The 27,791-nt window shown below is 38.8% G+C and overlaps 3 protein-coding genes and 1 long non-coding RNA gene across 7 annotated transcripts in view; 1 reads left to right on the forward strand and 3 right to left on the reverse strand.

Moving 5' to 3' along the window:
* The window catches only part of C16H16orf46 (chromosome 16 C16orf46 homolog), a 28,576-nt gene extending 28,265 nt beyond the window's left edge, over window positions 1-311 (reverse strand). For 2 of the 3 annotated variants that reach the window (XR_013163755.1, XM_077133109.1), the window contains exon 1: window positions 10-311. Coding sequence is in view for 1 of the 3 variants with exons in the window: in XM_077133109.1 (XP_076989224.1) it covers window positions 10-47 (38 nt within the window). In the remaining 2 variants the exon portion in view is untranslated. The remainder of the gene's footprint in view (window positions 1-9) is intronic. The other variant, XM_077133110.1, reaches the window with a different exon arrangement.
* On the forward strand, window positions 10-26,395 carry LOC143659811 (uncharacterized). The gene is made up of 5 exons (XR_013163757.1): window positions 10-476; window positions 2,295-2,373; window positions 16,417-16,508; window positions 18,632-18,854; window positions 25,319-26,395. It is a non-coding gene; the product is annotated as an uncharacterized LOC143659811 (long non-coding RNA).
* Window positions 8,654-21,211, reverse strand: GCSH (glycine cleavage system protein H). Its single transcript, XM_077133119.1, has 5 exons — window positions 20,934-21,211; window positions 15,231-15,310; window positions 14,718-14,781; window positions 9,620-9,751; window positions 8,654-8,789 (listed from the first exon to the last, which is right to left on the reverse strand). The coding sequence occupies exons 1-5, from the start codon at window positions 21,079-21,081 to the stop codon at window positions 8,692-8,694; spliced, it is 522 nt and encodes a 173-aa protein (XP_076989234.1). The 5' UTR covers window positions 21,082-21,211; the 3' UTR covers window positions 8,654-8,691.
* Window positions 25,442-27,791, reverse strand: part of LOC143659804 (polycystin-1-like protein 2) — a 97,524-nt gene continuing 95,174 nt past the window's right edge. For both annotated transcript variants that reach the window (XM_077133106.1, XM_077133105.1), the window contains exon 43: window positions 25,442-25,877. In XM_077133106.1, the coding sequence (XP_076989221.1) occupies window positions 25,722-25,877 (156 nt within the window). In that variant the 3' untranslated portion in view covers window positions 25,442-25,721. The remainder of the gene's footprint in view (window positions 25,878-27,791) is intronic.

The raw sequence follows: 27,791 nt of genomic DNA on the forward strand, positions 1-27,791 counted from the left end.
TACTCTTACCCCATCCTGTCCCGCACTGCTTCTACCTCAAGCTTCATTCACTCAGAAGGCCGCGTATTTTAAAACTGGGCAGGGCTTCTCGCTTTACCGCCCTGGGGTGGTCTGGGGCCTTCCCCAGCGGCGGGGAAGCCGCCGCGGCCGCTCACACTCTCATGCGGGGCCGAGCGGCGTGGAAAGCCCCGGGTCAGGTAGTCGCGGCCCGCGGGCTGGAGAACCACTCACTCCGCCGCAGGCCCGGCCGTTGCCCTGGGTTACGGACACTGTAGGCGTGGCCTGGAGGCGACCCGCCCGTGTCCGTAGCGGAAGTGACGCGAGGGAGCGCGCCTCACGGCGAGCTCGCTGGTGGCGGTTGGCGCGTGCTCCCGACAGGCTCTGCGCTGTCGCGCATCTGGTCCCTCTGGTCGGACTAGGCCGCGGACCCCCGCCACGAGCGCCTGAGGAAGCCGGGGCGACGCTCCCTTCTCGAGGTACAGGGTGACCACCGTCGGGGAAGTAGACGGCGGGGCTGGGTGTCTAACTGCTGTGCAACCCTCGGGTTGAGAGCGCGAGGGAACTTGGATAAAAGACAGGCACCGCCACAGTTGCTCAGGCAGGGCTTCGCAGCATCGCCATTGGCTACCTTTGGGACGGAATAATCCCATTGTCGGAGGCTGCCCTGGGCTTTGATGTTTAGAAACATCCCTGGCCTCTGCCCATTAGGTTCTGGTAACACCCAAGTTGTGACAACCAAAATTGTGTTCGGACATGACCAGATGTGACCTGGGGGACAGACTCGACCCCAAACCTCCAACCACTATGCTACGGTGATGGAGGCCGAAAATTTCAGAGTAAGGTTTATTCTTTAACTTCTTAAGCACCGGCTTACTTGACTGGAGAGCACTGCTGGTTTGAATCCCCTGGCAGTACCAATCTACGATCCTTGAATTTCTCTCCTGTGGCACTACAACCCTGTGACAGGGGCATTGGCATTTTTAAAATTATTATTATTAGAGAAGATGTCCATTTATACAACAGGCAGGGATAAAACACAGGATTCCCATATACCACCTATTACTAACCCCTTGATTGGTGTGGTATTTATTCAAACTGATGAAAGCACGTTTTAAATAATTGTACTCTTAACCGTGGTCCATGGTTTGACTTAGGGTTCATTGTTGTGCCTTATGTTTATTTTTAAGTTTTTATTCTAGAGACATGTAAAGAACCTGAAAAATTTAAATTAATTTCTTTTTAGTTTATATTATTAATATGTACAATCTAAAAATTCTCCTTTAAATCACATTCAAATGTATAATTCCGTGTTGTTGTATCCATACACAATGTTATGCTACCATCAGCACTATCCATGACTAAAATTTTTTATCCTTCCAAATAGAAACTTTATTGTTCTATTTTACATTTTAAGCCTTAACTCTCTATTGTCTATCTCTCCTCTGTTCTCTGGTACCCTATATCGTAGATTCTGACTCTGTACGTTTGCTTATCCTAGTTTCATATCGGTGATATCATATAATGTTTGTCCTTTTGTGTCTGGCTTATTTCACTCAACATGATGTCTTCAGGCTTCATCCATGTCGTAATATTCATCAGAACGTCATTTCTTTTATGGCTGAATGATATTCCATTGTATGCATATACCACATTTTGTTTATCCATTCATCATTCAGTGGACATTTGGGTTGCTTCCATCTTTTGGTAGTTGTGCATAATGCCACTGTGAACATTGGTGTGCAAATATCTGTTCCTTGCTTTTAATTCCTTTGAATTACTTCATTATATATTCTGGATATTAAACCTTTATGGGATATGTAGTTTCCAAATATTTTCTCCCATTGTGTGGCTTTTCATTTTACTTTCATGGTAAAGTCCCTTGAGGCACAAAAGTTTAATTGTAAAAAGGTCCCATTTATTTTTTCTTTTGTTGCTTGTGTTTTGGGTGTAAAGTCTAAGAAATGATTACCTAACACAAGGTCTTGAAGATGCTTCCCTACATTTTCTTCTAGGAGTTTTATAGTTCTGGCTCTTACATTTGGGTCTTTGATCCATTTTGGGTCAATTTTTGTTATATGCTGTGAAGTAAGAGTTAACTTTCATCTTGCAAATGGAGATCCAGTTTTCCCAGCACCATTTATTGAAGAGAATATTCTTTCCCATCTAAGTGGTCTTAGCCCCCTTGTCAAAAATTGGTTGGCCATAGATGTGAGGGTTGATTTCTGAGTTCTCAATTCAATTCATTTGGTCTATATGTCTGGTTTTTTGTTTGTTTTTGTTTTTGTTTTTTTTAGGTACATGGTCCGGGAATCAAACCCTGGTCTTCTACATGGAAGGCGAGCATTCTACCACTGAACCACCCATGCACCCTATGTACCATGCTGAGTTGTTTTTTTTGTGGGGGTGGGGGTGGGGATGGAGGGAGAGTGGCGGTATGGTAGAGTGCTTCGTGGCTAAGATTCCATAAGAATGACGGAAAGCCTCATGACAAGGTTGAAAACAGCCTGGCCTTTTGGGATTGCGCCAGCTAGGTGTCCTGTTTTCCTTCATACAAGATGTTTTCCTCCCTTAGAAAATGTTCCTCGTGGCTGGTTCTTGATAAACAACTTAAAGAAAATCTTTTCACATGCGTATGTATTTCTTTAGTATGTATGACTTCAACACTGTTCTAAAAATAGTAACAATAGCAAAGGTATATAATCAACTAAGCAGCTCCAATAAACAACTTCAAGAAGCTCACTTTCTTTTCATGTGGCTCCCCTAAAACTCTCTGCAGAACAAAGAGTTTTGGAGACAGCAGGGCCAGGAATTGAACCCTGGTTTCCTGAGTGGCAGGCAAGCATTCTACCACTAAACTACCGCTGTGCCCCAGTATCATGCTGTTTTGATTACTGTGGTTTTGTAATAAGTTTTGAGATATGTAAGTCCTCTAACTTCTTTCTTCTTTTTCGAGATGGCTTAGAATATTCAGGGCCCCTTACCTTTCCAAATATATTGTCACAGAATGCTGTTGGAATTTTGATTGGGATTGTGTTGAATCTGTAAGTAACTTGGGATAGAATTGACATCTTATCTATGTTTATTCTTCCCAATCCTTGAACACAGGATACCCTTCCATTTATTTAGGTCTTCTTTGATTTCTTTTAGCAATATTTTGTAGTTTTCTGGGCACAAGTCCTGTACATCCTTGGTTAAAATTGTTCTTAGATATTTGATTCTTTAGTTGCTATTGTAAGTGGAATTTTTTTCTTGATTTCCTTCTCAACTTTCTCGTTATTAGTGTATAGAAGCACTACTTATTTTTGCATGTTGAACTTGTACTCTGTCACTTTGCTGAATTTGTTTTAGCTTTAGTTGCTTCCTTGTTGATTTTTTGGGACTTTCATATGTAGGAGCAACATATTATCTGCAAATAGTGGAAGTTTTACTTCTTCCTTTCCAATTTGGATGCCTTTTATTTCTTTTTTTTGCCTAATTGCTCTGGCTAGAACTTCCAATACAATGTTGAATATTCATTGTACTTACTTCAGCCATTTTGTCCTTTTGTTTTTATATGTCATTTTTTTTTTTTGGTCCCTCTTTTTGTTTATTGCACCCTCCTTTTCTGTATAGTTGATCTTTTGAAATGTATCTGAGTCCTTTCTCCTTTCTGTTTCTGTGTGTTTTAAAAATACTTTCTTTGTAGTTACCCTGGGGTTTCTATTATACAATCTACATCTGTAACCTACTAATTTGTAAAAGTACCACCTTAGCTTCACTATCATACATTCTCTCCTACTATATCCCTGTTTCCCTTCTTTATGTTGATTTTGTCCCACTTTACATTTTGCACACCTGTTATCAGGAAATATACCTTTTTCTTATTTAATTTTATCTGATTCTTATATGAATTAAAGAGTAGAGTTGTATATTAAGGATACAGTACTATGGAATTTTGTATTAACCCTTCTAGTTCCCCTGACAGTCATTTCTTCACTTGACTCCAAGTCATGTTCTCCTGTCTTTTCCTTTCAATCTGCAGAACTACCTTTAGTATAGGGCAGGTGTTTTGTTGATGAGCTCTCTTAGCTTCTCTTTATTGTGAATACTTTAAACTCTCCCTCATTTGTGAAGGACAGGTTTGCTGAATAAAGAATTTTTTAGTAGTTTTATTCTTTTAGTACTTAAATATACCATACCACTGCATAATCATCTCCATAGTTTCTGATGAGAAATTGGAACTTAGTCTTATTGAGGATCCCCTGTATGTGATTAATCTCTTTTCTCTTGTTGCTTTTAGAATTTTCCCTTTATTTTGGCATTTGACATTCTGATTAGTGAGTGTCTTAGAATAGGTCTACTAGGATTTATTCTTTGTTTGAAATATGTTGTGCTTCCTGGACATGTAAATGTCTTTCAGAAGAGTTGGGAAATTTTCAGTCATTATTTCCCAAGTATTCTTTCTGCCACCTTTTCCTTCTCTTTGCCTTTTGGGACACCCATGATGCCTATGTTTGTGCTCTTTATGTTGTCACTGAAATCCCTGAGATACTGCTCAGTTTTTTCTATTCTTTTCTCTATCTGTTTTTCTGACTATAATTTCAATTCTCCTGTCTTCTAGTTTGCTGAGTCTTCTGCCTGTTCACGTCTGTTGTTATATGCCTCTGGTGTATTTTAAATCTACTATTGTGCGTTTCATCCCCATATTTTCTTTTGTTTCTTTTTATACCTTCAATTTCTTCTTTCTCACACATGGTCCTCTTAATATCTTCATTTTAATGAAGTTTTATTGAGATGTATTTACACACCATACAAACCAAGTTATGCAATCAGTGGCTCACAGTAGCATCACATAGTTGTACATACAACCCCCATCATCAATTTTAGAACATTTCATTACTCCAAAAAAAAAAAAGGAAAACACAAATCCTCCCATACCTCTTATCCACTCCCCCATTACTGAACCCCATAGTATTTACTGTTGATGAAAGAGTATTAAAATATTACTGTTAATTATAGTGCATAGTTTGCAATTTTTTCCTATATACCCCTCTACTATTAACTCCTTATAATAGTCATACATTTGTTTTAGTTCATGAAAGAACTATTTTTATTTGTGCAGTTAATCACAAACATTGTGTACCACAAGATTCACTGTATTATATATTCCCACGTTTTAACCTCCAACTTTCCTTCTGGTGATATGCATGATTCTAAACTTCCCCATTCCACCAGTCACACACCATTTAGCACTGTTTCTTCATCCTTTTGCATATTTCCCTGCATCTTGAATTGCTTTAGATTTGTTTTAACATCTTTGTTCCAACTTCTGACTCTTCTCTGAAGTTTTAATTTGTTCCCTTGACAGGCGTATCTTCCTGTTTCTTTGCATGGCTTGTAATTTTTGGCTGATGTCTAGGCACCTGGTTATCTAGAGTTAAATCTGAAGGCCCACTTGCCTAGGGTTTTATTCTTGATCGCCTTTGTATTAAGGCTCTTTGATGCTTGGTCTAGCTTAATCTAGCCCTTTAGAATAACCTGTTTTAAGAAACTGTTTAGATTTTTTCAGCTCGTCATCTGATTCTGCCTTGGCTACATGATAAAATTTTTGTCACTTCCAAGAGAGAACTTCTTTTTCATCTGTTCCTTCTTCAGGTATCTTGATCTGTTCCATTCATTTTTGTGCAGACTTTTCCCCCCAGCTCCTGTGATTTGTTTAAATTCTCTCCCTCACTCAGTGCCCCATTTTCCTTACACTTTTAAATTCTGGGGCTCATCCTATTTTATAGCAGTTCAGGTTTTTTTGCATGGGCAGGCACCAGGAATCAAACCTGGGTCTCTGCCATGGCAGGCAGGAACTCTGCCTGCTGAGCTACCATGGCCCACCCAGCAGTTCAGTTTTATATTCCCCTCCCCTTTTTTCCTTCCATTTTAGTATGGGTTCTTCCCTCTCTCCTCCCAGGGATCCTTTTCTATGAAGCACTCCTTTGCAGTTTGTGTTCTTCCCTGGGTCTCGGTAGACTTGGGGCCCTATGCCTGTATATGCATGGAGTTCTGACTTGCTGCTTGAGTTGGTCTGCAGTCTGCCCACGGTAGAAGGCACCTGGGCCATGCTGCCTCTGTGCAACTCCCAAGCTGCATGGGACCAAGTGAGGGGGAGAGGAATGACAGTCTGGGACAGAATTTACTTATGTGATATTTTTTGTTTCTTGAAGTGTTTGTGGAGTTTTTCTCCATCTCTGCCATTGACCAGAGTTCTAAGCAAGTGGGATTTGTTCTTTTATTTGCTAAATCTCTAGCAAGTCTTTTTCACAGGATGTCTTCTGTCACCATGTTGATGACATCGCTTTTTTACTTTCTTGATAAATAAAGTCTGTTTCTTTGTTTGTTTGTTTGCATGGGCAGGCACCGGGAATGATAAAGTTTGTTTTTGCATAAATGTTTTTAGTGTGATGAAGTCTTATTTTCCTTTTTTGTCAAATGTGTTTTGATATTCTATTTACAGATAATTTTTGTTATTCTCACAAATCAAATTATTAAAGATTAAAATTTGGAAGGCTTTAAAACTACACAAAGAATACAGTTGCAAATAAAAATTTATAACTGATATAATCTGCAAAATTATTTAAACTATATTTTAACTTTTGATCATCTTTAGCAAATAAGCATTTTTAGAGGAGTTTCTTTAAAATAAAACTAATAAGCAAATAGCATAAATGAAGCAGAACATAGCTCCAGCCCCCTCCAACCCAAGCATTTGGCCTTATGGAGAGGTAAGCAAATCACTTTACCTTTGAGTTTCAATTTTCCTTTCAGTTGGATTTCATCCCATTTGGAAACTCTAATGTTAAAGGGAGTGGCTCTAGAACATTTACCTCATTTTCATACTAGCATGCCTTTGTAGATAGCCCTTAAGTGGTTTATGAAAACCTAATACTGTTAACTTCTTTAAACTGTTAAACTTTCCAGGCAATCTTCTCCATTTCTTGAGTTTATTAGGAGATACTCTTCAAAACCTTTATTGAACTGCTATATAAGGCCGAAAATATTCAAAAGGAATATGAGGTTTACAAAATTAAATTTCCTGTTTAGTCAATTTTGAAGGCCCTTCAAAGCCTGTTTTTGGCAGCACTAGGATAGAAGTGAGGGTGGAATTGGCCCCATATTCTATCTAGTGAAAAACCAATTTGCTATAGTCTACTATTTGAACAACCTCATAAAAGAGTGGGTGTTACAGAGATAGTTTGTCTGTCTTTGGAAAGGGGAATAAAAAGCTGCTCACCAGGCCATGGTGGCTTAGCAGGCAGAGTTCTTGCCTGCCATGCCAGATACCCGGGTTCATTTCCCAGTGCCTACCCATGCGAAAAAAAAAAAAAAAAAAGGCACTCATCTATTTCGGAAAGAGACCACAATCACTGATGGACTTAAGGCCATTTCTACTTCCTACTTTTAGTAGTCAATAACCTGATTACATAAAAAAAATAGACAGTTATCCAGAATACCTTGGCAATAATTGTTTTCTTTTTTGTTGAAGATTTGTATGTTATTTACCTACACACTTCCTCTAGGTTCTCATATTTGCTGTTTATTCACCATGAAAAGGTAATTGTATCTAAAACCTCCCTTTTCTTGTTCGTTGTACCTGATAGAGCAGTTTGTCTGCCTTTCTGGCTCTGTATCTGTGTGTGTATGTATGTGTACATAATAAACCTTTCCCCCAAAGTATCAGCATACGACAGCTGAGGCTTAATTAGAGAATATGCATATTAACCATTGAACATGTCACGCTTAGCACTCTGAACTTATATATATATACTTAAGCTGCAAACAGTATTCATCTTAGTGTCTGAGCTCATAAAGTTTCACTCTGTGTCCATTTCTATTCTCATTACTTAAGTGGAAGTCTTAATATAGTTTAACTTCTTAAGACTACTGTGTGTTATGCTGACCAAAATTTTCACCTTTCTTTGTCTTCTCTCTTTTAATCTAGCATGACAGAAAACCAAAGCTAGTTATTTATTTTTTGATTATACCAAAGATAATAAAAATAAATACATAAAGCTATCAGGCAATTAGATCTTTAATCAAGAAAAATCAGATTTTGACTAAAGTACCATTTCAACAAATAGAATCACTGAAACATTAACATCAAAACAAAAACGCATGATTAATGGAGAAGTTGAATGTTTTATTGTTATTAAAGGGTTTCTTCTTTTGCTGCAAGGCTGTTGCTTTACTGTATAAAACACCACCAGCAAAAGTGGTATAGTACTCTTCCTCACTGACAGTATACAGCTAACAAAAACTTACCTCCACTCCCAGTTATTTCCATTGAAAATTTGAGGGTATTCTGACTCAAATCCAGGGACTGATGTAAGACAGAATATCATGTAAGCTTAAAGTAACCATGTTACCCATGCATTACATAATTTTTACAAGAAGTTTTTACCTCAGATAATTTCATGAATTCTGAATATAATAACTAGATCCTAGTCTAAATCACTGAGTTTGTGAAAAAAAGATGCAAATTGTGTTTCTCTGCTATCATTAGAAAGTTAAGGAGTATTTTTTTCAGTAACATAGTTGGAATGAATAGTTTCTGTTTTCCTATTGGTACTGCTAAAAAGTTGCAATTACAAATTTTTATCCACCAGTAATTTAAAATATTGCTGGATAAGTTATTTCAGACTAGTTTATTTAGGGGTTCCATTTTTACTCTTCAATAGATTTTATGTATTTCTCATATGCTTCTTCACTCATTAGTTCATCAAGTTCTGAAGGGTTACTCAGTGTCATCTTGATGAGCCAACCTGCAATCAAAAGGGGAAAAAGTGATCTTTCATCCCAAATTGTCTTTTTAGAGTACAAATCAAAATAAATATTTGAATGCCTCAAAATTAGTACTTTTTACATAAACCACTCAATAAATATTTGTTCAGGGAGCTTTTCAGAATTCAGTTAATGTGCTTTTATATCACAACTGAAAAGAATTCCAACCAGATAGAGTCTATCATAGTGGATTGAGAACTCGGATTGTAATAAATATCAACAGCTGACATTTAAAAATGTAAATAAGGATGCCAAATACATAAGGCCAGGTGTATCCTTCTTTAATGAAAGGAACACCAACAAAACAGGAGAGGTAGAAGGGCTAAGTGATATAAAACAGAAAGCTAATCCTAGCTTTGCCATTTATTGGCTGTGTGACCCTAATAGATAAATCCTCTGGAGTCCTAAATCATCTACAAAATGCATAAAATTGCTGATAGCCTACCTCATTGAGTTACTGTGAGGATCAAAATGAACTAATACGTGAGAAAGGCAGTATCATTCTATTCCCATCTACATCACACAATGTGTGGATGCTTTACATCTGAAGAAACATTATAATCAAGTAGTCCACAACTATGACACTAAGAACTCTGAAAAATAAGGCAATATTTTTAATAATCAGTTATCTTAAGCATAATCTCATGTATTCAGCTAATCAGTGTTTTCCTTTTAAAAACAGAAGAACAATTTTGTTTGATTCCAGGAAGTGGAAAAAGATTAAATCACAATTGACTAAGCTTGCTTTAAATTCTAGATTAAATATTAACTACAGCAATAAGCCTTTGAAAAATTTTCAGCAACAACTTACCATCTTCATAACAAGATTTGTTGACAAGTCCTGGATTTTCTGCAAGAGCTTCATTAATTTCTGTTACTTCTCCTGATAGAGGAGAATAAAGTTCACTAGCAGCTTTCACACTTTCCAAAGCACCAAACTCCTCTAAAAGCAAAAAATTGATGAAAATGTTACATGTCAAAAATAATACCCTGAAAATATAAACGTGGAAGGTAATACAGTCATGATAAAATAAAAAAATCTATCTAGCTTTAAAAATAAAGTCACAGGTTTTGTTATGCTCATATCACCTATAAGAATATGAATATCCTTAATAAAACGGGCACAGTAAATAACAAATGATGATGTATCTGAATACCAAGTATATTTAAATTTAATAAAATTCAACTTTATTTCAATATATTGTGGCTCAGAAAAAAATTAAAATATTAGGAGGTTCCAGTAATGGTGGAATAACTCCTATCAGGCTAACCTTCTTGCAGATGACCATTATAAAAGCTGAACAAAATATAAAAAACAATTATATATTTTTTATATTATAATATATATATTATTATAATACAGATCTAAGGATCTGTAGAGTGACCAAAAGGGGACCCAGTCCTTGAAAGGACACCAAATTCAATGAGATTCTTTTCCCTTGGTAACAATACATCATCCAACAGCATAGGGTGACTAGAACACAAGCAGAGAGCCCTATCTTATTTGCTTGGGGAGTCAGAGGATGGAGTATGGGGCTACCAGGATGTCTGGAAATTGAGGGCTGAAATCCTAGAAAGAAGGGCAAAATAGTTCATACAGAAAGTATGACAAAAACATCCCAAATGGCATGCCTATTAGAATTAGCAGATAATTTTATAGTAGTAATTATATGTTCAGTGAATGAAAAGAAAAGGTTATATATAATGAGCAAGGGGACGAGGAATACTTGCAGAGAAACAAATTATTTAAGAAGTGGACATTCTAGAGCTAGAAAGCACAATATCTAAAATAATTCACTGGATGGCATTAATAACAGATTAGAGACAGCAGGGAAAATGTGAATGAACTTTAAAAACGCAACAGAAATTATACAACCTAAAGACCAGAGTTAAGAAATTAAGAGTGTTCCAGTAGCCTAGATGATTGTATAAAGATGTAATGTTTACAATGTGACTGTGTGATTGTGAAAACCTTGTGTCTGATGCTCCTTAAATCTAGGATATGGACAGATAAGTAAAAAATATGGGTAAAAAATAAATTAATGGGAGGGACAAAGGGTAAAATAAATTGGATAGATGAAAACACTAGTGATCAAGAGAAGGGAGGGGTAAGGTGTATGGTATGTATGAGTTTTTTCTTTTTTCTGTTTATTTCTTTTTCTGGAGTGATGGAACTGCTCTAAAAAGACTATCATGAAAAAAAAAGACTATCATGGTAATGAATACACAACTATGTGATGATATTGTGAGCCATCGATTGTACCCCATGTATAGAATGTATGTGTGTAAAGATTTCTCAATTAAAAAAAATTTTTTTTAATTAACAGAGCCTCAGTGGCGTGTGAGATAATAGAGTATCAAGTGATCTGACATATATATAATTAGACTCCCAAAAGGAGAAAAGAAATGGAGTAGAAAAATATATATATTTGAAGAAATGACAAAACAATTTCTAAATTTGGTGAAAAAATATCAACTTACATATTCATGAAGCCCAGCAAATCTCAAGCAAGATAAATATAAAGAAAACCATGCCTATGTGCATTATAGTCAAACTACTAAAAATCTTGAAAGCAATTAGAGGAAAAGAAAACATTACAGAGGATGACAATAGGAATAATAGCTGACTTCTCATCTAGGAAAATGGAAGCCAGGCAACAAATGAATGAAAACTTTGCAAAGTACTGGTGGGTGAAGGGAAGTAGGATTTGTCAACCTAGAATTCTGTATGCAGCAAAAATATCATTAACAATAAATGGAAAATATGAATATTTTCAGATAAATGAAAACAGTCACTGCAGACCTTCACTGCAAGAGATACTAAGGAAGTTTGTCAGGCTGAAGGTAATGATACAAGATGAGATCTCAGATGTACAGAAAGAAAACTAGAGGTTTTTTTCTCATGGCAAATATATAAAACACTACGTTCACTATATTTTTTTCTTAATTCCTAAAAAGGACACTTCACTGTTTAAGGCAAAAATTATAATACTGCGTTGTAGAGTTTGTTACATATGTTGACGTAAAACATACTAAAAACAATAGCACATTGAATGCACTGGCAAATGAAATTATACCATTCCAAGTTTCTTACATGAAGTGATACAATATTAACTCAAACTGATAAAGTAGCATATTAGAATAATTGCTTAAAAATAGTAAAAAGAATAGAAGAGTTTAAAAACCAATGTAGGAGGGGGTGCAAGGGTAGTTCAGTGGTAGAATTCCCACCTGCCATGTGGAAGACCTGGGTTCGATTCCAAGTCCATGCACTTCACCCCAAACAAACAAAACTTCAACAATTGGTACTGCAATAACAGGATAGTCACATGGAAAAACAATGAAATGTGTCCCTGCCATACAGCATGCAAAAAAAAAAAAAGGGGGGGGGGGGGAATGAAATCAAACACTAATATCCAGTTTACTAAAAAAAAGGCAGGAATGGGAGAGCAGAGGGAAAACAAACAGGACAAATAGAAAGCAAAGAGCAAAAGCATTTAGACCTAACCTCATCTATATCAATATTACATTAAAGGTAAATGGAATAATCATTCCAATTGAAGGGCAGATAGAACTGGATAAGAAAATAAGACCCAACTATAAATTGTCTTCAAGAAATGCACTTTAAATATAAAGACACAAAGAAGTTATAATTAAAAGAATGGAAAGAGATACCATACAAACAATAAATATAAGAAAGCTTGGATGGGTACATTAATATCAAATAGAGGCCAAGACAAGGACAATTACCAGAGATAAGGGATATTTCATATTAAAAGGGTCAATTCATCAGGAAGACTAAGAATCTTAAAAGTATGTACACCTAAGAAGAGAGCTTCAAAATGTACCAGGCAAAAATTGATGGAACTAAAGGGAGAATCAACAAATATACAATTATTACTGAAAAACTTCACATTATTCTCATTAAAAAACCCGTAAGGTCATTTTGAACAGTTTCATCATCCAACTTAGCCTGAGATTTATAGAACACTGTACTCAACAAATAAGGAATATAGAATCTTTTCAACTACAAATGGAACATTCATGAAGACAGACCACTTGCTATACTATAAGTCACAATTTCAAAAAAAAATGAAATTGTATAGAATGTGATCCTTAACTGCAACTAATTCAATTAGAAGTAACAATGAGCTATTGCGAAAAAAACTAAATATCTGGACATTTAATGATATTCCTAAATAACTCGTGGATCAAAGAAATCCAAAAGAAATTAGAAAATATTGTGAACTGAATTATAAAATAAAACATTTGTGAATATAGGTAAAATAGTGATTTTAAAGGGAAATTTTTATGTAGCTTTTGTTAGAAAAGAACATTTGAAAATCAATGCTCTGGGTACTAAAGACACTAGATAGTGAACAAAAGCAAGCAGATTCTAGAAAGGAGGCATAGGTGAGTTTTCACGTTTTTCAATGGCTTTTAACTTGAAGAGAGTGACCCATCTATGCCATGTGGAGTAGTCAAAACCATGAAAGAAAACCTTCAGTTTTGTCAATCAAAACATGTCTTGCTGTGATATAAGAAAAGGTTTCTAGGAAGGCCTTTAAAAAGGACATAACCTTTACAAACCATATCATTAAGAGCCAGGAAGCTGAAAAAATTCAAATAAGGGAAATTAAGGAGGAAAATGTAAGCACTATAAGCCATTATTCAGATAATGGCTAATACTGTCAAATATGTACAGAAAATAGGTACTTCTGCTGGTCTGAATCTGTTGTGTACCCCAGAAAAGCCAAGTGTTTTAATCCTTATTCAGTATTGCTGGGTGGGATCTTTATTCAGTATTGCTGGGTGGGAGATATGACCCACCCAACTGTGGGTGGTAACTTTTGATTAGATGGTTTCCATGGAGATATGTCTCCACCCATTCAAGACGGGGTTGCCTAACTGAGCCCTTTAAGAGGGAGCCATTTTGGAAAAAGCTCAAAACTAACAGAGCCCACACAGCCAGAGACCTTTTGTGATCCAGAAGGAAAATGCCCCCAGGAAAGCCTTATGAAATGAGGAGAGAAGGCTAGCAGACATCACCATGTGCCCTCCCAAATGAGAGAGAAACCCCAAACTTCATCAGCCCTTTCTTTAGAGTTCTTTATCTGGATGCCTTAATTTGGACGTTTTCATAGCCTTAGAACCATAAACTTAATGCATTCCCTTTTTAAAAGCCATTCTGTTTTTGGTATATATCATTCCAGCAGCTTACAAACTAAAACAATACTTAAAATTCTGTACAGCTTACATATGTCAAGAAACTCATGAATAATAGATGTGGTACCCCTGGCAAACATTTGTGCAGCACTTATTTTATGCCAGGCATTGTACTGATTTCATTTACTCCTTAAAACAACCCTATGAGGTGTAGGTATCATTACCCCATAGATATTTATGAGACCTAATTAAGTAGTTTCTCCAAAGTTACACAGCTTAAAAATTATGAAGTGAGGCTTAAAAACTAGGTTCTGCCAACCTAACGTAGAACTGGCTAATGAGACATGAGAGACAGTCTGCTGGGTAATTTCTGGTGAAGATGTTCCTCCCCTATAATGAGAATAAGATGAAAGCTTGTCTCTTCCTTCCTACTTTTGGATATTATCATTTGAGAATGTGATGCCTGAAGATTTTACAACCATCTTATTATCTCTGACACATTTAAGGCAGAAAAAGACCAAAAGATGTTGTGTCCTTCATGACATTCACTCAGCCTCCAAACCAGCCCTATACCCGTTAGTCTTCAGACAGTTTATATTAGCTATTAATAAATCCTATTGTTGAAGCTACTTTTATTTGAGCATTCTGTTGTGTCAGAAACACTTTAACTGATCCTGGATGCAAGCAAATTATTTATTCCAGGTAAAGATTAGGTGAAGAATTCAGAGCACATAAAAACTTACCTTGTTTGTTCAATTTTGTCCCAACCTCAGGAAGACTACAGTAAACAACATCTCCCAAAGCCTCCTTTAAAAAGAAAAACAAAAAAACAGTAAGAAATCAAATTGGATCCCTAGTAAATAGGCAGAAAACCATACACTGAATCCCCTACAGCTGATGAGCCAACATAAATTTTCTGCCTAATAGGCCACACAGTACATATTTAAGGCTTTAGGGGACTACATTCTTCATTTTTCCTTAAAACACCCTTTTTAAAATGTAAAAGCCATTCCTAACTCAAGGGTTGTAAAAAAAAAACAGCCACCAGCCAGATTTGGCCAATAGACTATAGTTTGTCAGCCTCTATCTATCACAAATCATATATTCCCAAAAAGATTTCTCTCAAAACACACTTTGCATTTTTCTTAGTACCTTACTCTTTGTACTAAGAGCAGAATAAACAAAATTTTTTAAAAGTTCATACCATCCCATTTAGGCAAGAACAGACTGTCACACATTTCAAAACAATCCAATACCTGTGCAAAATTGCTGATTCCCACTGTTCCAGTTCCATTTTCTGTTGTTACCCATTCATGTTTGTCTGTGAATTTTCGCACTAAAATAGAAGACCAGTATTTTAGGAAAATAGCAGCACTACTTTTTTTTTTTTCAAGAGGTTGCTGATTTTATTTAAATCTTGGGACGCAATGATTTCAAGACTAACTTTTTAAGAAAACCTGGTAAATAAGAAATATGTTCTCTGTTAGAAAGCACTACTTTTTAAAACACCCTTTTCCTATCAATGCTTTCAAAAGGCAAGACTTTCCCAATATTTGTATTTGACTTTTTGACATTGGCACTAAATAGTACACTGCCCAGGAAAGACCAGAGATCATGTGAAAAGATGGCACCTCTTCTCAACAGTAGTAGGTATCATTTAGAAAATCACCTTGTGCATATTCTGGAAGTTTGATTATTTGCTCTAACATTCCTTAGTCTACAGTATACACGCAAAAAATTGGAGCAATTTTTAAAATGTGTCCTTATCTATTAATTGACATAACAGGACTTCCCACTACAACTTAAGTTATTAAGTGAAATTTCACAGGGATCAAATTGAATGACTGAATTCCTAAAATTCAATTTTAATCTAACTAAACCCTGCCTTTTAAGAGAATGACTACCATCATTTAAAGCAGCAAACTATAAGACAAGAACTTAAGAGCTGTGCCACAGATAAGCCATTAACTGATATAGCAATCAAGCTCTGCTCATAATTCATTGGACAGTTTAGCCCTTGGCTTTATGAGATTCTTCTGTTCAAAGACTGGGTCAAACTATTCAGCAATTCCTGCAAGAAAGACTGCCCAAAATTCAAGAGATGAAAAAAGTTATTTCAGATTTACAGTTAAAAGTACTTGCTTTAAAAAAAAAAAAAAAACCAACAAAATGCTGTATTCCTAAATATATATTACACTCTTAAGCCAAGTGTCTTTCCAAAGAGAATGCATGAGAAGTTAGTAGCAAAATGGTTTAATTCAAATACTATATTAAAGTAAGCCTTGCTGGTTCATTCCTAGCCCTTAATGAAACATAATTGTACTTAAAACAGCATAAAATTGCTTTAATGACAATTCTGATATGCAGTAAAGGGTTTAACTTATAACTGCTTTCCTCATCCCCCTAATCATTGTAAAACTTTCTACATTTTATACTTTTCAGAGGAAGAAGTTGCAAAATCCATCATAAGGGAATTTGCTTTGCTTCATTCCACTTGGTGTAACTGAATGCTTCAGACCAATCTGATAAGAAAGGTTAGTTGTCTTGTATTGCTCTGATTGTAATACTCTCGCTTCCACCTTTTTTTGTGTGTGTGTGCTGTATGGTGGGAATCACATTTTATTCTTTTTCCATATGGCTATCCCGTTACTGCGCACCATTTGTTGATTTTTTTGTTTTGTTTTGTTTTGGTGGGGAAGTGCATGGGCTGGGAATCAAGCCCAGGTCTCAGGCATGGCAGGCAAGAATTCTGCCACTAAACTACCATTCTACCCCCCTCCACCCTTTCTTGATTACTTCAAGTCTCAGCTTAGTAGCCCTTTCCTCCTGAGTCTCTTCTAATCCTCTAAAAGGCTAGGTTCCTCGGCAATCTAAGTGCTATCCCACCACTCTGCGCTAGTTCTCCCCAGCACTTAACAGCTACATTGAAATAGCCCACTGGTCAGTTGTCTCCAAGGAGGAAAGCACAGTGCAAGCAAGAGCAGGGTCTGTCTTATTTCCATTTGTATTCCCAGCTCTATACAGAGTTTGGCACATAGCTGGGACTCAAAAGCTGAAAGAGTGAAATAATTTTTTATTTTATTAAGTAAAAAAGATTCTGAGCAAATTAATATATATTTATTTAGCTACTACATTCAATTCTTCCTGTCATTCTGTTACAACTATGGAACTGGCTAATTACATGAACAATTATGAGCAATTAAAGCTAATATACCCTTTAAGCTATATCTAAAACAAATATACATTTATGACCTCTCAAAACATCATCTTGATTTTGGCTTTGCCACCATAACTAATGGTAAAAATTATTTTAGGAGTAACTCTGCTGTCACACTCAATTTAGTAATTGAGTGACCACCAGATTAGAGGAAAAGCTAGCAATATTATGAAGCTTACTGCATGTAGGTCCACTTGACTTCAAAGTCTATAAGCCTTTTTTAAAACTATGCCATTCTTTGTAATTCCTCAGGAAGCAAGTATAGAATTGCCATATGATCTGGCAATACCATTGCTAGGTATCTACTCAGAGGACATGAGGGCAAGAACACAAATGGACATTTGCACACCAATGTTTATAGCAGCATTATTTACAATTGCCAAGAGATGGAAACAGCCAAAATGTCCACCAACAGACAAGTGGCTAAACAAGCTGTGGTATATACATATGATAGAATATTATGCAGCTGTTAAGACAGAATAAAGTTATGAAATATGTAACAACATGGATGGACCTGAGGGACATTATGCTGAGTGAGATTAGCCAGAAACAGAAGGACAAATACTGTATGGTCTCACCGATATGAACTAACACTAGTGAATGAACTTGGAGAATTTCAGTTAAGAACAGAGACCATCAGGAGGTAGAAACAGGGTCGATATTCAGTAACTGGAGCTGAAGGGATACAGATTGTGCAACAGGACTGATTGTAAAAATTCGGAAAAAGAATAGCACAACACTACCTAACTGTAATACAATAATGTTAGAACACTGAATGAAGCTGAATGTGAGAATGATAGCAAGAGGAGGCCTGAGTACACAAATGAAATCAGAAGGAAAGATAGACTATAAAGACTGAGATGGTATAATCTAGGAATGCCTAGAGTGTACGATAGTGACTGAATGTACAGATTTAAAAATGTTTTTGCATGAGGAAGAACAAAGAAATGTCAGTACTGCAGGGTGTTGAAAATAGATGTCATTCATATTTTAAAACTTTTATGTGTGAGACTGAAGCAAAAAATGGTTATTTGGTACAAAATTTATATTTTGACTAGCGCGCTCATTTCCTAATATAACTTGTGGACAGGTTAATTGAACACCACAAGAACATGGAACCTTGAGTAGAGTATGAGATTTTGTAGGTTTGTCAGAGTGACGCCCTGATAAAATCCAGATTTGAACAATGCATAAAAAAGTATTTGCGAAGTCCCCTTGGGGGAATGGCAAGAAAGGGGGAAAATTCAGCTTCCCCATGTGTAGAATTCCTGAAACTCTCACAGGCAGTGGAGACAACCAGAGCAATAGGCCGAGCCCTCTGAGGTTTGTTCATATGAAACTTAACCCCGCAAAGGATAAGCTAAGCCTACTTAAAATTAGGCCTACGAGTCACCCCCAGAGAACCTCTTTTGTTGCTCACATGTGGCCTCTCTCTCTCAGCCAACACAACAAGCAAAATCACTGCCCTCTCCGTCTCTGCGTGGGACATGACTCCCAGGGATGTGGATCTTCCTGGAAACATGGGACAGAAATCCTAGAATGAGCTGGGACTCAGCACCAAGGGACTAAGAAAACCTTCTTGACCAAAAGCGGGAAGAGCAAAATGAGATAAAATAAAGTGTCAATGGCTGAGAGACTCCAAACAGAGTTGAGAGGTTATCCTGTAGGTTACTTTTACGCATTATATCACTTTTTAGCTAAGGTGTAATGGAGAGGCCGGAGGGAACTGCCTGAAAATGTAGAGCTGTGTTCCAGTAGCCATGTTTCTTGAAGGTGATTGTATAATGATATAGCTTTCGCGGTGTGACTGTGTGATTGTGAAACCCTTGTGTCTGATGCTCCTTTTATCTACTGTATGGACAGATGAGTAAAACATATGGATTAAAAATAGTAAGGGGAACAAATGTTAAAATAAATTTAGATTGAAATGCTGGTGATCGGTGAGAGGGAAGGGTAGGGAGTACGGTATGCACGAATTTTTTTCTTTTTATTTCTTTTTCTGGATTGATGCACATGTTCTGAGAGGTGATCATGGTGATGAATATACAACTATGTGATAATATTGTGAGTTACTGTTTAAGTACCGATAATGGAATGATCATATGGTAAGAATGTTCATGTTTGTATGCTATATTTAAAAAAAATTTTTTTTTAAATGATTAGTACAGTTTTCCTTTAACCCTTGGCCTAACAGGAAAGAAGTGGACAGGAGATTAGGTAAATAATTATTTTCTTACTGAGCTGTGAAAAATATGGTTCTGGGGGCTCAGGAAATCTGGAGTTTTGAGTTATATATGAAAATTTTGCATTTTCCTCCTTCAAAGTCAGCAGTCAAAATATTTCATATTAATACTGGCAAATATTTTTACTATTCATTTTACACTATGCACTAATATTTAATAACAAGTAACATTGTGTTATTAATGTATATATTGTATGGACAAAAGTTACATTATTTCATTCCATGCTCTTAACAATTCTTTGAGGTAGTTATCTCCATTTTTCTGACAAGAAACAATCTTACACGAGTGACGTGACTCTGTCCAATACCACATAGCCTTTAAGAGACAGAATCTGAAATGGAATTCAGGTCTGTCTGCTATAAAAACCTAGATGCTTAACCTGATGGGTAATGATATTTTGGGCAATATTTAACCACATAACTAGAAAATACAAACAGCTAGCTATAATGTAACAGTGAATAAAGAAAAAAACAGATTGGAAATTCTTACCTGAGAAATGCTCCACCCTTGTATTCAAATTAGTAACTTATGGATGTCACAACATAGCTGAAGGAATATTAATTAGCAAGGAGAGAGGAGCAAATCTTTATGCTTCATATGCTTATCATTCTTCCTACACCCTGATAGCTTTCTAAAACCATGAATTCAAATGAAAAAACAGCCATCACAGATCTGTATATACACCCTGAATAAGATCGGGCAGTGTCAAATATTTGCCCAAAAACATAAGAAAACTTTGCCCCGGGCGTTATGTCTTTCTAAGGAGCACAAACGGTCAAAAACAGATGGGTAGTTTTCGCAGTTATTTCAAGTCCGTTTGGCCTCATTTTAGACCCCTAAACACAGTGACTCAATATACTTTAGCAGAACCTCCTCTGTAAAAAGTCCAGACACTTTCTCTTAACGTTTGGAAAACATCTGAGTCTTCAACGTTATGCTCATTTTGGCTAGCAAAAATCTAGACCCAGTGCTTTAATTTTAATGTTTTTGCCTTAAATTTTACATAATGTTCTCAGTAGTCTAGTTAGTAAACTAAAGCCTGTGATTTGTAACCACATGGAGGATCTCACGAGGCACACAAACGAGAGATAAACTGAGGTCACTAGAAGTTTAGCGACGCTTCCCCTGGCTTCTCCGGCAGTGCGCGACCACGGGTACCATCGCCTGGCGTTCATACCAGGCTCTCCACCGCCTCGCACGCCGCCTTCCTCTCGTCTCCATCCAGCCTCATACTACGAAGGCGGATTGTGCCTTTCCATGCCTACTTAAAAGGAAGGAAAAACGGCCAGATAAATCCAGGGATCCAGCACTAATAAAAGGAAGCATGGAAACGGTTAACCCTCGCTTTGATCTGGGCCGGGTGAGGAGTTGAAACTTAACATTCTACAAGTTCAACTCCCTGCGGGGAAGGAGCGAGCCGCGGCCCGCCCCTCCCTCGCCCCGAGGCTGGCCCGCGTCTCCCACGTGTCTGGTCGCAGGGTCCCCGCGCCAGCGCTTACCCGAGAGCAGAGCGGGGCGGGTGCGCAGCGTCCGGACGGCGGCCGCCCGCAACCCCCAGGGCCGTCGCGGCCAGGAGGTGGCGGGCGCGGAGGCCGCGCGCAGGCTGCAGACAGCGGTCTGCACGCTCCGGGCCGCGCGCAGCGCCATGTTCACAGGGGTGCGCAGGTTCGCAGTGTAGCGACCCGGACAGCCGGCCAGCGGGGACTGAGCGGGGAGAGACGAGCCGGGGAGAGGATGGCTCCGGACCGGAGCAAGCCGGCTGGACCTGGGCGCGGGGCGGGGCCCCAACGAAGGGGTGGGGATACGCGGGGTGGGGGAAGCTGCGCCGGGTCCGATAGGGCAGCGCTGGGAGGCGGGAACTCCTGGGAGGGCGCAGCCTTGGATAGGGTGGCGCCCGCGGGGAACGTGGGCGGTGGAAGACCCTGAGGCTAGAATGGGGCCGTAATCGAGGGGCGGGGACGAGCGCGGTGAGCGGGGGCCTGGATAGGCCGCCTGTGGGAGGTGGCCGGGCCGTGTTCACTGGGGCCTCGTGGCGCGTGAAAGGGCTTGGTCACCCGCGCAAACGGCTCTGTCTGCAGAGAGCTGAGGCGAGAAGAGCTCCAGGCGGGGATGGCTTTGCTGGGCTGGCTCATTTTCATGCTAGTGAACCCTAGAGTCCGGGGATCCTGGCGCCCCCAATCCTGTAAAAGGTTACAGACTCGCCCTTCGTCTGAGGATCAAGGTCCATAGCCCGATTCATAGCCAGGTCTTACCGGGATCTCCAGCCGAAAGCTAGTTGTTGGGCGTTGGCTAAAGCCGCGCTGACAGGCAGGCAGTTTCCTTTTTGAAATACCGAAAATATTCTCGGAACCCCCTTTATTGCTTTGCAGATCCAAGGGGCTCAGAGCCCCAGACGGGACAAACAAAATCATGAAGCTCAGAGAGGAGAAAGGACTTTTTCAGGGGTCAGTGGCTTCTTGGAGACCGGATCAGAGCCGGTCGACTAACGCAGGAGCATCCGAAGGCAAAGTTGAGACCCAGAATAGACAGTTCCTTACTTAAGCTGCTTGCCTGTGACCAGGGCCTTCCGAGAACAGAAGAGACTTGTCTCCCCAACCAAGGAGTTCTGGAAAAGTCCTCACCATCAGCACAGATTTTACGGACTGGGCTTGAGTTAGCAAAGAAACAGAAAATCCGTCCTTAGGTGCCATTGCTACCGCATCATAGGGTGGGCACGTGAGGAGACCGTATGTTTTTGCGTTGTGCTTTGTCCCACGTATAAACCAGCGATTGTCACCACTTCTGGTTGTCACCACTTCTATGCAGCGGTTTGCAAGGGCATTCATGCTCCATATTCCTGAGTAAATAATAGCCATTTATTGCCCCCTTACTGTGTGGCAGACAGTGTGCAAACTATCTTTTTTTTCTTTGCATGGGCAGGCACCGGGAATCAAACCAGCTTTCTGGCATTGCAGGTGAGAACTCTTGCCACTGCGCCATCACTGCCCGCCCTGTGAAACTGTCTTTTAAATTCTCTCCAAACCCCTTTTTGGTAGCAGTTACTCTCATTTTATAGCTGAAGTGCCAGAGCCTCAAAAAACTTGCTCAGGAGTGGGATGAGGAAGGCTTCTGATAGTTTAAGCAACCATGTGGTGACAGTGGTATGAACTGACCTATAATCTGACCAGTTTGTAAACTCCTGGTATTAAACTGTATTATACTTGCTTCCTTTTGGGATGCTGACTGGCTCACACTGGCCTACCCTAAACTGCTGACCTTGACTAGATTCTGTAATAGTCAAAATTTTCTCTCTCTCTCTCTCTTTTGGTATGCTGTATGGTGGGCACGTCACATTTCATTCTTTTTCCATGTGAGTATCCTGTTATTGCAGCACCATTTGTTGAATTTCTGTTTGTTTGTTTGCTTGTCTGTTTGTTTGGGGGAAGTACATGGACCGGGAATCGAACCCAGGTCTCCCGTATAGCAGGTGAGCATTCTATCACTGAACTACAGTTGCACCCCAATATTTTTATTGTTGTTTTGTTACCATATAAATCAGAGCAGTATAATCTAACCCATGCCCTAAAATGCAGATTTATTCCCTACTCAGCTAACTCATATGATGGAAAGAACAAGGTCATACGTCAGTGTATGCACTACATGACAAGCCTTTCCACACACACACAAAAAAATGGAGTCTTTTTTACCTAAGAAGATTGAGGACACTCAAGACTTCTTTTTTGGGGGAGGGGGGATCCAACCTGATAATATTTGTAACATCCATAGCTTGAGATTTGAAAATCTCATTGCACATTTGATACAGGCTCCTACAAATCACAGCAAGAAGTACAGGCCACTTCTTGCAGGTGTCTCAGAAGAGGCCACCTCATCTCTTTGAACTGATACGTATTTTTTCTCTTTTAACAATATGATTGAAGAAGTCACCAGTTTGATTTTTGTAGCAAATAAGGAAGTGGAGAGTAGATGAGAAAGAGGGAAAAGAGAGGTGAAGAATTTACATCTTCTCAACATATCAGTTGGCACCTTTCTATTTAAAGTCGATGTGGATGAGTTTCTGTACCAGTCCCTGCAGACTGTGTGGTGAGCACTTTTACGAGCACAGCTCAGGTTCATGCTTCACACGATAAAGAATGGTTGGTGAGCTTTTGAGTGGATAGCAGATGATGGAATTTCCCAAGGTTTTAGGTATTTTGTATGTTATGTGACTCTCTGTTTATGAAAGATCTTGGGTCTTTGGGTTTTTGTGGTCAGGTTGTAATAGGATGTAGTAGGGTGGGATCCTAATTCAGCTGTCATAAGGAGACATTCATGGCCTCATCCAGTTAGAAGATTAGCAGTTGTTCAGTTCCAAAATTGAATATATCAGTGGTTTAAAGACTTTATCAAGCACCCAGGTTCCTCTCATGTTTCTGCTCTTCCATCTTTAGATTGTTCCCCAGTGGTCTCACAACAGCTGCCAAATTCCAGACATCATACCTGGACAAGTCAGCAGCCAGGGGCCTAACAAAGCACATGTGTCTCTATTGGCAAGGAATCCCTCACTTTTCCTTGGCTAGCATTGGGTCACATGTCTACCCTACACCACTCCCTGGCAGGGGGTGTGGATTACCATTACTGAGACAAATCAGAATTTACCTTTGAGATGTGTACAGGGTTACCGTCCCATTGGCTTGTCATGGAGGGCTGGATAGCTACCTGAACAAAGTTAGGATTCTGACAACACAGAGGAAAGCGTGGGAAGGGTTTGGAGTAGGCAACCTACAGTATCTGCTACAACCAGCAAGGCACAGGGTGAGCTGGAAAGGATGCATAAAGCACTTTCCCTGGATGGAGGAGGGAAAATATGCACTTACCCTCGAAGGCATCTTAAAGCCTTTCATGATCTAGACCCCTGGTTCTCAGTGCGCTGGTTCTAAAGTTTGACCTCAATTGAAATTGCCTGGGGAGCTTAAAAAAATAATGATGATATCTGGGTCTCACGCCAGAATTTCTGATGTATTGGGATAAATTTTGGGACTTTTAGCCTGCAGTCAACATTGACAATCACTGGTATAGATCAGCAATTCTGAAAATACTGTCTAAGGGACACTAGCCCTGAGTGAGATGCTTCTGTACTCAATGCCTTAGTTGTACTCAATGCTTTAGTCAAAGAGGTTTGGGAATCATTACACATTTCATCTCCTATGCTCATTCCTGGACACTCATGGTGCAAATTTAGCATGTTTAAAGCTCCGACAGTTCCCAGGCTAAAGAACTCCTGGAACCTTGTGGAACTGGGTGTTGATGCATTTGTGCCCTATGCACTCCAATAATCAATCCCTGAGACACCGGGGTTTCACAGAAAGAAAGAGTTTATTGCTAGGCAGGAAGCAGGAGATCAGACTGCCTATTCGCCCAAAAATCTGTCTCCCCAAGTTTAAGGAGTTCAAACTTTTCATGGATTCAAACATGGGGAGATGGAGTTGTTACCATTACAACAGCAAGTATAAGCAGCCACAGTTTGTAAATGTGAAGGAGTAGAACTATGCTAGAACTAAGCTAACCATTACAAAAACAAGTCAATGATTAGTTCTGAGTTGACTCAAGTTCCTTTATTAACATGAGGGGGTTACCTTTGTGATTTTAAGAGTCTTAAGTTGAAAAACCGGAAAAAGGGGCTACAAATGAGGGTAAGTCACAAGTTTTTTACAATCACAAGGTCACAAGAGAAAGGCTATAAAGTTATATAATCATTATCAAAGATCAAGACAGCTGGATTACAGTTCAGCAATTTCAGATATTTCCTTCTGGCTCTTCTAATAATACTAGACAGTAAAATGAAATATCTATATATATATATATTCAGAGTCATAATCATTTGTTTTTCCTAATTTCTCCATTACAGTGTTTTCCACATTTATTTATCCAGAAACCTTTGAGGGTTGAAGAAGATTCTGATCATCTTCTCCCGGACGCAGATTGTGCAACTCTGAACTAGAACCACTTAAAGGGAGCCCCAGGCCGATGCAGAAGATGAAACAGATGGAACAGAACTTTTTCCCTAATTCTAGACAATATTCCTTTTATTTCTAGGAAGAAATACATTTGCATAAACTGTCATAGTAGTCACAATGTCATGTATGTATGTATGTATATATTTTTTTAATTTGCTGGGCTTGACAGCTCTTTTAAAGACAAGGAAAAATACTGATCTGGAGGAATTATAGACTCCTTGGTGGGTGTCGGCCCAAGTCTCTGCAGGTCCCACACTCGGGATGACTGCCTGAGGGTGGACCAGCAGCTCAACCCTAAGGCACAGCTTGTGCGGGTTGAGGGGATTGGGTCTCTGACGGCTCCTCAGGTTTTTCACTGCTGCTTCCAGACTCATCTTTTTTACACTTAATGCCCAGGAAACTGAGTATTTTCCTCTGCAGCAAATCCACAATTTCTCTTTCCTCTGATAGCTGCAAGGGAAAAAAAAGAATCACACAGAATGTGTAAAGCCATGGTTTCATTGTCCCATTTGGTCACAGGCTAAGACATTTCACATTTTTAGAGGCGGTTTTATATTGGGATTGGCCCATGTCTGTGAGTCCCGAGGGTATGTGCTCCCTCCTTTATCCCCAGTGGATTCCCTCTTCCTCTCTCCTGTGATGCCAGGGTTTTCCTGGCACATTTTAATTTCCAAGCCAGAACTGAGAGAGCCTCAGCTGGATTACTGACCGTGAACTTAAGAGCACCTGCAGTGTGCAGACCTGTTTCTGAAGTGGTTGTCACTCATTTCCCTCCAAGGTGGAGTGCTCATAGTGACTCTTTCTTCTTCCCCCTTTCTTATTTCTATTTCTGACTGTTCTTTTTACCCTCTAGCATAACTAGCAAAAGAGGAAATTCTGAGGAACAAAAAACTAAATTGGTGTTTCTCCCCAGCTTTCCCATTGTTCCCAACCTCTTAGATATAAAAAATTAAAGTGACAAAGCATTTTCTAGGAAATAGAAATAATTTTTCCTCACTTTAAATCAAGACAGTGCATAAGGGCTGTAGATACAAAAGATTATGTTCATTACACCCTCCCCCACCCCAGACAAGCTGTTAAGAATGTGTACGTGACGGCCTTCATCTTTCACAGCTGTGGCAGTGTAAAATGGCTGTGTCGCTTTGGAAAACAATCTGGCAGTTCCTTAAAATTTAAATATACAGTTACCATATGACCCAGCAATGCCGCTCCTAAGACTCTACCCAAGAGAAGTGAATATACATCTGCACTAAGACTTGTATATGAATGTTCATAGCAGTATTTTTCATAAGTGGAAATGGTCCAGATGTCCATGAACTGATGAATGGATAAACAAAGTGTGGTGTATCCATGCAGTGGAATATTATTCAGCCATAAAAAGGAATACAGTACTTATGCCACAACATGGATAATCCTTGAAAGAAGCCAGACACAAAGGACCATGCATTGTGTGATTGCACATTCCATGATTTGATTTATATAAAATATCCAGAATAGGCACATCTATAGAGAAAGAAAATAGATTAGTGATTGCCAGGGACTGGGGGGAGGAAGAAATGGGGAGTGACTGCTGATGGGTACAGGGTTTTTTGGGGGTTACAAAAATATTCTGGAGTTCGATATAATGATGGATGCACAACTCTGTGAATATACTAAAAACCATTGAGTTGTACACTTTAAAATGGTGGATTTTATAGTATGTGAATTTTATCTTAATATAAAGAAAGAATTTATGTACAAACAGACAAGTTTAGTCCTCTGCCAGAAGGAACCCACTCTGAAAAACTGACTTCAATTAAAAGTTTCTCCCCAATTGCCAGTGAGCTACCTCCAAATTAGGAAGATACAGTTTGAACATCTGGCACCAGCAGTGGTGTCTGCTTCCTTGCACAAATGAAAACATGTTTCTTGAACATTACAAAATGGTTTTGATTTAATTTACCAAGAATTTTCAGGTCAAGGGCGCAGACAGACTCAGGACACACAAATTACAAGGGTGCCAGTGATGGTGCAGCAACAGACAAGGGGCCACCATTGTTTCATTCTGTGGTTGGTAATTTTGTAGATTCCAGAAAAACACCCCTATCTTTAAAATGATACTTTAATGTGGTGGAATTCATCTCCATTATATAATGTTTTACAATGAATTTTTTTTTTTAATGCTGCTCTTATAGCGAAATGGAAAAATCAAAGTAACAATGTCGTAAGGATTTCTTAGTTTGACACATAGCTCCGTAAGGTTTTAAGGACTCTTCAGACCTGGAAGGGAAGGGTGAAGCTATTACTCAGCTCCCCCTTAACAAGAGGGACAGGGTAAAGAAAAAGCAATATGAGTCCAAGTCATACAGACTTCGGTTCAAATCC

This window comes from Tamandua tetradactyla, chromosome 16, assembly GCF_023851605.1.
Source record: "Tamandua tetradactyla isolate mTamTet1 chromosome 16, mTamTet1.pri, whole genome shotgun sequence".
NCBI lineage: Eukaryota > Metazoa > Chordata > Mammalia > Pilosa > Myrmecophagidae > Tamandua > Tamandua tetradactyla.